Here is a 14,338-nt window from a genome sequence, read left to right as displayed (position 1 = left end):
TCATAAATATTATAATTATAAATCTAATAAGGAAAACCAGTTTATGTCACTTTATTGTAATTAGTTACATATGGATGAATGGATAAATGAGTCACAGAAATAGAATTAATTAAGTTTGATTTAAAAAAAAGAAAAAAATAACAAGGTTTTCTCTTTTTATATAATTACTGTCCATACTGTTTTTATTAAATAATTTGAAAATAATAATAAACTTCATAAAACTGATAATCCCTCAAGATCTTTGTTTTTAAATCCTAAATTAAAAAAAGGCGGCAATGAATTGCATAATTTTCCTGGTTGTGGTGGTCAAGTTATGCAGTCCATTTCTGGTGTACACAGAAAGTTTTTTTCAAATCAATCATTTTAAGCTAATTTTGTATCTTTGTGATAAAATAATTCTTTTTTATTGAAAAACAACAAGCAAAATTGTAAATTCCTTATTTTCACATTTTTATGTAAAAATATTTATTTCTTATTTTGTGAAAGAAAATTGAATAAATAAATAAAACAACTGATTTTTTCTATACTTGTGGAAGACTTAATGAAAGTTTGAACAGTGGGACTATTGTTTTGAGTTCTAAAAAAAATTTTTTTTTATCAATTTGGGGCTCCCATACTCAAGGGAAAGCATTTGGGTAAAATTAATTTTTAAGAAAATAATCTCCAAGTTGTAATAATAAATTTAAAAAAAACTTATTAAAATTGTTTAAAAGATACAAAGATACAGCCATAATACTAAATAAAGTTTGTTTATTTAGTTTTCTCCATGGCAGATCTTCATTGATCTCCATGATGGAATGGTAACATCTTCGCCTTTCACCAGGAGGTCACAGGTTTGAATACCAGTCAGCCAAGACATTTTTCATACGCTATAAACATCCCATTTCCATTTCCCATGCAAAAGCTTCAAGATTATGTAGCGAAATCATCAAGTCAAAAAAAAAAGTTTTATTTTCAAGGAAAGAATGAAAATTTTTAGCTAATTTCTTTTTCAAAAAATACTAAAGAGTAAGGGGTATCAAAAAAAAAGTTTGTTACCACACACCATTGGAATGGAATGGGCAAATGTTTTATCGTGGTGTGAAGGCCTTTAGAAGTAGAAAGTATAGATGCGAAAAACTCCCATTAACTTCTTTTCTAAAGCAAGATATAACTAAAGAAAAGAAAAATATATAAAATCAGTTTTTGAGGAGTGAATGACAATTTTTTGTTGTTTGTAATCTTAATAAAAAGAACTTCAACTTTTGTAAGTACATTTTTTTGCTAAATTGCCCCAGTAAAGACTAAAATTTTATTTCTATAAAACACTCCCCCCTTTTACCAATTTTTGCAAAAATTTAATACTTTCTTCCCCTTGAATGTAGCTTCTACCTAGTTTAAAGAAAATCGGTCAATGAAGTCAAGAGTTATAAGATCAAATTCAGGCCAACATAAAATCGTACATACATACACATCTCTAACAAACATGCATTTTTTGGATTTGGAAGCATTAGAATAAACAATTTTTTTCACAGATTATTTATTGGCAATTTAAATTTATTTTTAAAAAAAAATGTCTCCTTAAGGCACAAAACTTTAAAAAGACTAATTCTTTTTGACCAATCTATATACTTTCCCATTAAAACTAAAGCTGCTATAGCAGCATATATCATTATAGCTGGGAAATATAAAAATCTAGTGTATATGAATGTGAATTGATATCTGTTTTGCCTTATATTATTTCCTTAATGCACAGTCAAACTTTGCTTAATAAGCACCTTCCAAAACAAGTTATTCACATAAGAAACAAAACAAAATGTAAAAAAGTGACTTCCTTAATGAGCAATGTTTCGCAGAACGAGTGACAAGGAGACATCGTGACATCACATCCTGCTTGCATCTCAACTGTCACCCTATCACTCTGTGTTTAGTGTTCATTCAACTAGCATCTTACTGTTGCTTGTGAAAGTTTCATTCAGACACATTATTGTGTATTTTTTTTTGTGCAAGTTTAAGTATGCTTACAAATTTTTCACCAACGAAAATGCTGCAAGAAGGCAGGGGTAAGAAAAAAAAATCACCGTAGAAGTTAAAGCCAAATCATTGAGAACGAGGTGTGAGCATTGTTAACCTAGTACGCACATACAACTGGTGTACATCAACAATCTGCACTATCCTCAAAAAAAAAAAGAATAAGATTGAGGAAATCGATACTTCAAAAGGTGTCAAAAGAATTTCTATGCAACGCCACATATTCTCAATGATGTTGAAAGATTGCTTCAAATATGGATCAACGAGAAGCAAATGCAAGGTGACACTATTAATGAAAACATAATTTGTGAGAAGGCAAAACACATTTTTGTCGACCTCATTAAGAAGACGCCAGGATCATAAATGGGCAAAGAAGAAGCAATCAAGGTAAACGGTGGGTGGTTCGAAAATGTTAAGAGAAGAACTGACATCCACAGTGTTCTGAGGCATGAAGAAACAGCAAGCTCAGGCATAAAAGTAGTCAAGAACTTCATTGGTGTATTCAAGAAGCTTGTGAATTCTGAGAGTTATCTACCGCAGCAGGTTTTTAATTGTGATGAGACAGGTCTCTTCTGGAAGAAGATGCCGAAGTGAACTTATATTACAACAGAGGAGAATTCATTGCTGGGCCACAAACCTATGAAAGACTGTTTCACACTGTTATTTTGTGCAAATGCAAGTGGCGAATTGAAAACTGCTCAGAATCAGAATCTAGCAGGCAATAAATTATATATTTAACTGTCTTATTGTAAATTAAGTTTTACTACTATGTAACCATGGTATAAATCAAAGAACTACAGTATAAATCAGAAACAATTTACTCTAAAATTAAATTTGGTATGGTAAATCATACACTAGCGATATTAATATAATACTTCAAAAAATTAAAAAAATAGGTGGGAATTGAAATGAAGTTGATTAATTAAAAGCAGTTGGGTAAATGAAATTTCTAATTATGTGTTTTTATAGGATATCAAAAAATAACATACTACTGGGAATTATTTAAACTTCAGTTAGTTAGTGTAAAACGTTAGTGGTCTAACTTTTAATACATTAAAAGTATTGAATTAAAATGTTTTTAATTGTTCACTAAATGTGTTATCAAGATTGATAAAAGTTCTCATCCCTTATCACTGGGGGTATTTGACAAAAATTCTAATTTAATTTTTATAAATATTTACCAATACAAAAAATATATTTAAAACATTCTGCATTATTTTTCTTTAAATAAATAGGATATAGTCATAAAAATAAAACAAATAGACTGGTAAAGTCTACTTAGGAAAGTTCAATTTTAAACTTTACATGAATCCTGTGAAAGTTCATCAACGTTTTTACTGTAGAATATTCTACCTGAAGATGATTTTCTTTGCTATTTTACATATTTATAGAAAAAGATTTTATAAATTTACTTTATATGATCTTAATAAAACTTTTCCAAGAAAAAAATTAATATAAAGGTTATAAAAAAAAAAAAAAAAACAACTAAATTTTACTTTCACTGATCAGTTAATCAAGAAAACTAATTATCATGGCTTAAATTTTAAACAATAATAATATAATAAAACTGAACAAAGAAATATTCATATGGAGCTTAAAATTAAATATTGAAAACTACACCAACAATGAAAACCAGTCTATTTATTTTGTCAATAACAAAAATTATACAACTAAAAGAAATTCCATAATGATCAAAAAAATGACATATACCCTGCTCCAGTACATTCTATCATAATTAAGCACATATTTTTAATTTCAGTTCTAGTGATATTTTTATTTAACTAAGTTCTAATATCAAAACCAAGCTTGTGTATATTTTTTAAAAATCAGACATAATATGAAGCTTAACTAAGAACTCTCACTATAAATATAATTATAATTACTTGTAAAAAAATAAATCAGAATTGGTCAGCCTGCCCAGACAATTTCTTGCTTTTATCAGTGGAACAACTTATTTAAGTGAACAGCTACTTCAAAATTTTACAAAGAAAAACTAACATCGTTGATTTTATTACATTCAAGAATAAAGGGTAATTTACAGAGGAATAAAGATTTATTCTGTTAACTAATTTTATTATATTTATAAATTTTATTATTAATAATTACTTTTCTCTTTTTTTCTGTTTAGCCTCCGGAACCATCGTAAGTTATTACTTCAGAGGATGAATGAGAATGATATGTATGAATGAATGTAAATGAAATGTTGTAATGCACAGTTTCAGGTTGACAATTCCTGAGATATGTGGTTAATTGAAACCCAACCAACAAAAAAACACGAGTAACCATGATCTAGCATTCAAATCCATATAAAAGTAACCGGCTTTACTAGGATTTGAACCATAAATCTTAAAATTAATCATAATACATATTACTACTTCTTTGAATCTTAAAATAATAAATCGCATGAAAAGTGTAAGAAATATGTATTAAAAAGGATGAACCTAAAAAAATTAAGAAAAGACGATGTTAAAAATAAATGTTGTAAAGACACAAATAAATAAGTTAACTCACCTCCGCAGTTTTTGAATGGATTTCCAATTAAAGGATCCGGACAGAAGCACGGTGGTGTTCTCGTTGGATCACAAACTGCTCTTGGTCCACAAGGATTTGGTTGACATGGATTTTTCACTTCTACACAACCTCTAATAGTATTTGGGCTTTCTATATAACCAGGTAAACAAGTACATTTAGCAAAACCATTATCAAGTATGGCACATTGAGTATTAGGACCACATGGAGAAGGATCACATGGGTGTGATGGAAGTATGCACGGTTTCTGTGGTGGAAAACCTTCGAATTCAGGTAGACAGAAACACTGAGGTTTTCCATGAACCATTCTACATCCTGAATTTGGACCGCATGGATTAGGTGAACAGTCATCTCCTTCAGGAACTAAAAGAGAAAAATAGTATCTTATTAAACATAAAATAATCAAATGAAATTAATGATTTCTGATATTAAAAGTAGGGAGAGATCTATGAAATAACCATTTATGATTATGAAATGCAGAACAGTCATACCTTATGGTAAATAGTTATAATTTTTTATTTAATTCTAATTCTACTATTATTCACTAAAAAAAAATCATACACAAAACATTTTCATAACTAAAGCAGGAAATAATAATATATGTCTAATGAGTACTTACTGCAATTTTTGAAAGGGTTTCCAGTCATTCCCTTTGGACAGAAACAAATTGGACTACCGTTATCTATTTCACACAGAGCTCCAATACCACATGGATTAGGATCACATGGATTTTGAGGCCCTGAAAAACAGAAATTTAATTTATTTAGAAATAATAAAATTACTCAATTGATCAAGAACACACAATTATATCTCAATTACATCAAGAAAGTTGATAGTTAGGTAACAATACAAAATGATTAAAATGTTTATACTTTAATAAAAATTTGTTTACATTAATAACAAATAATAATAAAATCAATAAGTTGTAAGTATTTGTATGATGGCTACGTATTACAAAAGTACACATATATATTGCAATTTTATAAGTAAGTATTCAAGAAGGAACAAATAATACAAATTATAAGTTTATAAAAAAAGAGATTTAAGCAAATTCCAATGGAAAAAACTAATAAAGTAAAGGAAAAATAATAGATAAACGTAAAAGTCTTGTTATATAGCTAAAAATGTATTTTAAAAGTGTGGTGAAGTCAAGTGAAGCATAAGTGCAAAATGAAATTAACGAGATCAACAAAACTGAATAAAAGATGAAATTTAACAATGAAAATATGATAAAAAAATTATAATGAAACATTAAAACAGATGAAAAGCATGGAATAACTTGCTAATTAAATAAAAAAAAAGGTCGGATGACATAAAAACCATATAGCAAACTAAATAAAACAATACTTTAAAAACATTAAAACAACTAAAAAATTAAAAAAGGGTAAATTATTAAAAAAAACTATATTATAGTGGATATAAGGAAAAATAATCTGAAAAATCATAAAAAAATTTTTATAACTCTCTTAATATAATATAAACCGATACCTGAACACTGAATAGCTGGATTTCCATGATATCCAACAGGACATTTACAAGTAGCTTTATGATAAATTACATCACATACAGCATTAATACCGCAACGGCAAGGACTAGAACATTTTCCATTTATACATGCTTCTGTTGTAGAACATTCATTATCACTGTGACACCCTAGGACTGTAAAGTAAGAAAAAAAGAAGAAATTAAAAAAATGTCACCACAATACAAAAAACTAAATAAATCTATAAATATAACAATGAATGTCAACATTTACATAAATACGAGACATATTTTTAAAGTTAGGTCCGTTTTGAGTTTGCCTTTGTAAGTTATGAAAATAGATAATACTAGCGTAGCTCAGTAATTTCAATCAATAGTTAGCAGTTAGCATCAGTTAGTCATTTTGTTGTTAATTGTTTATATTCAGCCATTTATAATGAGTACTACAATTCAAGATACTGTTAAGTGTGAAGTACGAGGAGTAATCTAAATTTTGATGGCAGAAAACAATTCTACGGAAGTAATTCACAGGCAAATTTGTGATGGTTGTAAGCCAAATATTATGAGTGATGCTAAAGCAGATGGTGTCATTCATTTCAAGAAGGGCGAACGAATGTTCATGAGAAGAACATAGCGGCCAGTCATCAGTGATAATAGATGAGCTGATTGAAAAAGTTGAAGAAAAAATTCAAGAAAAACAGAGCATCACTGTGTAATAATTGTATTAGATGTTTCCTGATTTCAGATTTATGAAGTTTTGAAATTGTTTGTAGGATGGATGCCAAAGATGTTAACCCACAAACATAAGTCAAAATGTCTTGCTGCAGCACATGAATTTTACAGTATTACAAAAGTGAAGATGATAAATTGTGTGACTGAACTTTTATCAGAGATGAAACCTGGATTCTTACTCAAACATCGAGGCGAAGCAACAGTCAATGTAACGGCGGCATCCATCATCTAGGCACAATGCAGAAAAGTAGTAAATAAATGCAGTTTTCATGTGCAAGTAATACAATTTATTCATATTTTTTACTTTTGATTTTATTTGAAAACAGACCTTACTTTAAAAACACACCTTTTACATTTTTTTCTTGAAATGATTAGTTTGATGCTATATTTCATTCCTTTCTGTTTGGTACTAATCTTTCAATCTCATCATGTTTACTTTAACCTAAATCCTCAGTTAGATTCTAAATATTCCAATCTTTGCCTCCTCTACAATTTTTTACTTTTTACACACCTTTTTATAAAAATTACCAAATTAATTGTATCTGAAACCTTCCAACCAAGTTCATCTTTACAAAATTCTACCATAAATTTCTTTCCTCCTGTATTTATTTATCTTAAGATTTCTTCATTTTGAATTTTATTGACCCACTTAATTTTTAAAATTCTCTAGTAACACTATATTTCAAACAACTCTATGCTTTTATTTTCTGTTTCTCTATTGTCAATGTTTCACGAACAAAGTGAAACGTTGCATAACTCTGCATAACAGTTACAAGAATTTTTTTTTTAATCTTTACACCAGTCATGGATATCTGGTATAATAAATTTATATATATATATCGCATGCGCGCACGCGCATGTGTATGAAAGGGAACGTATAAGAAAGAGAGAAAAAGATTTGTTTAAATGAAAAAATTTTATTTCACAAAAAAAAAACTAAATTATTTGTTATTCTCATACATTTTAATTTTTTAATTACTATATCTTACCAGGTATGCAACTGATATATGGATTTCCTTGATGTCCAGGTAAACATCGACAGTCAATTTTATGATTGTATGGGATGCATTCTGCATTGTCACCACATGAATCTTCTTCACACGGATTTATACAAATACGATTAAGTCTATCGCATAATTTATCTGGTGGACAGTCTTCATTATATTGACATGGTGGTTGTGCATGATGTGGCATTACTGTAAAATATACCATAAAAAATTTAATATATGTGTGTATGTGTGTGTTTTTAAATAAAAAATATTCATAAAACAATCATAGACTTTTAACTGGAAAAATATCCAATATACATTTTCACATAACCATAACAGAATATTCAAGAAAAAAATCTAAACTATATGAATTGGTTTAGATTTTATAATGATTAAATTAATATCATATTTCATTTAATAACAGTAACTGATATTAATTCTTAGAAAAAATAAAACAATAATCCAAGAAAAAAGCATTGTTAAATTATCTGAAAAGTTATTTTTGTTTAAATTAAAAGATTACCTTGCATGCTGATAAATAAAATAAAAACATACATTATTAAATGGCAAGTTTAAATGAACAGGTTTTAATTATTTCAAAAATATAGTGTATAATATTCTAAAAACAACAGGTACAACAGGACTACTTTGCTAAATAGTAGAGGAGCAAAAATCTGACTTCAATGGATCGAGAAGGTATCCGATAACATTCTTTAAAAATGAATAAGTATTCATTAATAACTGAAGCGTTGTGAGCATTAATAAACTGATTAGCATTTATAAACTAATGTTTATAAAATTATTTAAGTAAAGTGATTTCCAGAATATTTAATATTTTTTTTATGACAGTCCGAACAAGACATCATTGGAATATCTTTTACAGTAGCTAATTCCAATCCAATGAACTGTTAACTGTAATCCAAGTATACTACAAAATGTTTTACCATTAATACCTCATTAATCATCAATATCATTAATATCAATTATTATATTCTTTTATAATGTGAATAACAATAGAAGTTAACATAAATTGAAAATAACATTTCCCCTTTTTTGAAGTTTGTAAAAAAGACAAATAGCACAGTGCCATACTGGAAAAAAATACTGAAGAAAATCTGAGTAATAAATCATATGAAACAAAGAGTCGCACAAAGAATAAACAGAAAAAGCAATAAAAGTTTTAAGGGGTCTGACATACCAAAGAATAAATAAAACCAAAATGGATGTAAAAAATCTGTCAGAAAGAAAAAACTGTCTTAAAGCAAATGTAAAATTAAGAATAAGAAATGTAATAGCGTAATCCAAAAGGAGTGTAATCAGATCCAAGCAAAAATGAAAAAAATTACATGTTGAACAATTAGGGAGTATATACTTATGAGTAATTAATCCTTTAAGAACTTTATTTTCCTTTAAGAACTTTACTTTTCTTCATCACATTGCGAGTGATTATCAAATATGTATCAAAAAACTGACAATCATACATTTTTTACTTACATATAACTTAGGATTGTTTATTCAGTAAATATTAATTTATAAAATACAAGAATACATGTTTATAAAACAGTTAACCTAAAACAATAATAATTAAAAAAAATTTAATGATTACTATTGAAATGATTCATTTTATTATCTGTTACAGAGCAGATTTTAAACTTAGCTTCATTTTTTTATGTTTTGTTAACTTCATTTCAAATCCTTTGGACAATACAAGTAATAACAATAAACTTGGAAAAACTAATTATTTAAGATTACTGCAAAGCTTGATCAAAACTGATAACATTTTACAATTATTAAACAATAAATTTGTAGAATAGTGAAATTTTTACTTTCAAAGTGACTTTTGGAAGAAAAAATCAATTATTTTAACTGTTATTTAAACTGTCATTTAATATATAATAATCTAAAGCTAGTCTGTTATTCATACATTAGTTTGTTTGTGAGTATATGTATCTAAATATATACAGATTGTTAGGATTGCTTCCTCACTGACAGTAAGTATTAAAACTTTAATAAATTAAAGACCCAAAACAGTATAATGTTTTAAAAAATATAAATAAAACCCTTTTTAAATAATTGCTATATTTTTTTAATTCAACATGTAAATTATACAAACTTTCTAAAGCTAGCTTTTTTTCTAAATCAAACTTTTTCAGAAAGATGAGCTAGTTCTTGCTTTACGTAAAGCTTTTTATAGAAGCTTGATTTTTAGAACTAAAGCTAGCGCAGATGCAGGTGAGGTTATTGAACTTCCATCTCAAGTATGCTGTATATGCTTCATAAAAACATTACATTACAAAAATACAATCTGATTTAATACTGAAATTTAGAAAAATTGCATATGTTCTATACATCATTCCACAATATATAAAAAGAAGCGGCGATGTAAATGTCACCGTTGCAACACACAATCTTATTAACATAGGTTAAACCAGCCTTTGTTAAATTAAAGAGATAACTAAGTGTATCATACTTTCCTCTGCATAATAATAAATAAAATTTATATTATTTATTAAGAAAATACTAGACGTATTTGTTTGTAATAAATCCTTAAAAAAAGAAACTATATCAAAATAGTGATAAAAAAATTTTACCTGCTAAGCATCCAACAAATCCATTTCCATGGAAACCGTCAGAACAACTGCAATCGGACCCATGATTAGTATTAATACATACAGCATTCTGTGCACATGGGTTATGAAGATCACAAGGATGTTGACATGCACCATTTATACAAGCCTCCGTCAAAGAACAATCATCGTTGCTAAGGCAACTCACTAGAAAAATGTAGTCAAAACATAGCAGAACAGGGAAGAGAAGACAATAATAATATATAATGTATATAGATAAAGAATAGATAAACAGCTTTGAAAAATATGTATGGTACATAAATTGATAAATAGATGTATCTTATATACATAAGTTATGAACAACACCAAAATGTGTGGTAACTTTATACAAATATTATGTATAAATATATTTTATATACATACTGCTCCACATTCAAAACAAAATAGCCTTTATAGATTTATTTACATTAAAAAGTATATATATATATATATATTATGCAAATATATACATATCTCCCCATTTCATGACATACTGCTGTACAACTATAACTAACTTATTTCTGTATTTTTAGTTCTGAAAATACAACTAACAAATTATACAAAATAAAATAATGTGCAATAATTAATTATAAAACCTTTTACCTTGAAATAAATAAAACTATGCTATATATATAATAAATATATATGTACAAATAAGAAATACACCATATGTATGTAAGGTAATTACAAGTACCATGTTACTATAGAATAATAGGTTTTTATTGTTAGGAACTATTTTTTGTTTTGAACGCATTCACTCAATGAATAATGAATAATGAATATTAATTATAAAACGTTAATTAATTAATAATTTTTTTTTAAATTAATTAATTAATTAATCACTAAGTTAGTTTCAGATCATCATAGCACAATTAATGGTTATTTAATTCCATGTTTGTGCTGTTAATAAATATTTATACAGACAGAATAATTATTGTAGATTGGACCAAAATTAATTGCTTTTCCTAACTAGCAAACAAATATTAATACCGAAAAGAATACATGAATTTATAAAAATACAATGAATTTTTTTTTTTAAATTGTGTTTTATGAGGGATTTGAATCGTTTCATAATTTTTCTACAATTCATTGTTAAAATTCACACAGTAAATTTTACACATTCATTCAGACTTAATTAATTACAGTTACACCTACTGAAGGTAAACTTAAATATAATAAATATCTACTTTACTGCATACTACTATAAGAATTTTCTCTAAGTAACCCTAAGGAAAGAATTCTGAAATGAAGTATCTAAAAATTAAGCACATTTCATAATACTTTAAAGTTATACATAGCAGGTATTTTTTTTTCTTTTTGAAGATATAGAACAAAATCAATAAAAACTGACAACACTCATAAATTTTATACAAGTTTTTCCAGTACATTAATTATTTACAACTTTAAAAGATTTAATAAGTTTTGTTCAATAATCACTATTCCAAAATGTGATCACTTAAAAAGCTCATTGTATAAATATAAGTAATAGTAGGACCAAAAGATTTTTTTAAATGTAGAAGCAGCAGCAATATAATTTAAAAAGTTCTCTAGAACTTTCCACTTAAATACATACTTTGTCACTTTTTAAATTCTATTAAATTTTTTTTGACAAAGCAATTACTTATTTAAAGAAGATAATTAACATTCTTTTTCATAACTTTTAAGCTATATGAATTTGGTCAAAATTAATTTTGGTCAAAATCTATAAAGAAGAAATAGTAAACTATACCAATCAGTCAGAACTAATTAGCACTAGTTAGTAAAACTAACCAACCAAAATTATATTTTTTTAAACAATGTTTTTGGGAAATAACATTTTATTAACTATTTGGCTATAAAGTAAAAATTTCAACTGAAATTAAATAATATTACTGGAATGAAAATGAAATACTTTATTTCCTAAATGATAAGATAAATTGTTTAATTCTTCTTTCATTATTTTATAATAGGGTACAACTCTGGCCACCACCATTGTTGTTCATGTATGATACTTTTTGCAATTTTCTAGATAAGAAAATTCTACACTTTTATAGTAAACTAATTAAATATATTAAAAAAATAAGCATTTTAAAATATAAACAAAGATGTCTAAGATTACTGTATTTGCCTAAAAATAAAACCAACTTCATAAAAGAATTGATCATTTGAATGGTGGGTCACAGGGAAAAATTATCCATGTGTAGATTGGGTTAAGAATTACTGGCACAGTAGTTTTACAAATATTATCAATTCTACATATGGGACACCTAACCTTTGTTAACAAAAAATTATTTAATAAATTTAGTTAAAAGAATTTATTTTAATCAATTAATTAATTTACTATATTAATTAATATACACCAAGAACTGGGTGGTATTAGTGATTGCAATTACAAGCAATAAAAATAAATGTTACTTAGAGATATTAATGAGGATTAAAACTGGTGAATATGAACATGAATTGGGTTTTCAGGTGAATTATATTACATTGGTTATTATCTATTTTATAAGTAATTATATTCACCTATTGTATTTGTGAATTTTTCAGCAGACATTACACATCGCAATTGAATTACTAAGTACAGAATGGAAAATCATACATAAACAAATCAGATGAAACTGATCGACAGATAAGTTTAAAAATATACTGTGATAATCGATAACAAAATTATTCTTTAAGTGATTTTATTGGTATCGTGATATCAACATGCCTTAATTAGTAATTATTACACAGACTATTCTGATACATTTGTCTCTTTCCAACAATTAAAATCATTATTTAAATTCATTTATTTTTAATCACTTTTACCAATAAAAGTGAATAAATTTATTAAAAAAAAGTTTGCAATAATAAAAAATAAAGTTTTTCTGGCGAATTATTTTTAATGTTCTTTATACGTCCAAAATAATTATTTAAAATTAAAACAGATTCTAGAGAAAAATTTACATGAGCTTTTATAATAATAACCAATGGTATTCAGTTTACGTTACATCAAAGTAACAATTTTATTTTCAGGCAAATATAGTAAGTATCTGAGTGTTATTGAATCTTACATGGTTGTGGTTGGAAGCACTTAATTGCTGGATTTCCTTGATATCCCGGGGGGCATGTACAGACAGGCCTGTGCTTCACAACATGACATCTAGCTGTAGGCGCACAAACTTTAGCTATACCACACAAATCTTCACACAGTCCATCATAACATGCCTCTATCTCAAGACATTCAGAATCCGATTCGCATGGTTTTGGTCGTTTTGACGAACCCGGTGCTAAATTAATTAAGTATAAATGAAGAAAAGTTAGTAAATGATATTGTTATTTTAAAGATATTAGACGTTAAAGAAATTAAATTATTAATCTCAATAGATTAATAATTTATATTAATAGATTAATTCTTAATAGATTTTATTATATAACGACTTCAAGGAGATTTTCATTATATAATTATTCTGCCATTTTTTTTTTTTTGAAAAAATAAGATAACTGCCTTTAGGTACAGAAAAAAATCTAACTCAGAATCAGAAAATTCATGCATTATATATTTACATAAATTCTAATCTTTTCTGTAGAAAAAATATTTAAATAAAAGTTAAAAAGATTTTTCTTAGGTTAATAATGCATAAAAATTTAAATGGCACCAATGAAAACACATGCAATACTTATTTAATCGTTAATAATTTATTATAACAATAATAACATGGTGGAATTACCATATTTTATTAAATAAAAATTTAATGAAAATATTAAAAAAAAATTTACTATAGGCAATATTAGTTTTATACTTAGATAAATTATATTATATTTTTCATTTTTTATGTGTGAAGCAATGAGTATAACTTAGCAAAAGCTATGATTATTTAACAAAGAATATAAGCAGACAAAATGAAATAATTTGAGAGAATATTATGTTTCTACTGCTTGCAAAAATATTTTTCATTATTAATAACAATAATAGTTTATGGCACCAATAGCTTTTTAAATAACTAATGAAAAGAATTGATGTTTAAATAA

The 14,338-nt window shown here is 26.5% G+C and overlaps 1 protein-coding gene across 1 annotated transcript in view; it reads right to left on the bottom strand.

Annotated features, from left to right (window-relative positions):
* dpy (fibrillin-like protein dumpy) overlaps positions 1–14,338 on the bottom strand; it is a 705,616-nt gene that overhangs the window by 252,267 nt on the left and 439,011 nt on the right. The window contains exons 52-57 of the mRNA XM_075365108.1: positions 13,381–13,596; positions 10,334–10,516; positions 7,743–7,949; positions 6,028–6,198; positions 5,159–5,278; positions 4,522–4,902 (exon numbers count right to left, since the gene is read on the bottom strand). Coding sequence (XP_075221223.1) covers positions 4,522–4,902; positions 5,159–5,278; positions 6,028–6,198; positions 7,743–7,949; positions 10,334–10,516; positions 13,381–13,596 — 1,278 coding nt within the window. The remainder of the gene's footprint in view (positions 1–4,521; positions 4,903–5,158; positions 5,279–6,027; positions 6,199–7,742; positions 7,950–10,333; positions 10,517–13,380; positions 13,597–14,338) is intronic.

This window comes from Lycorma delicatula, chromosome 4 (assembly GCF_047948215.1).
Source record: "Lycorma delicatula isolate Av1 chromosome 4, ASM4794821v1, whole genome shotgun sequence".
Taxonomy (NCBI): Eukaryota; Metazoa; Arthropoda; class Insecta; order Hemiptera; family Fulgoridae; genus Lycorma; species Lycorma delicatula.
This window is presented reverse-complemented; position numbering and strand designations above follow the sequence as displayed.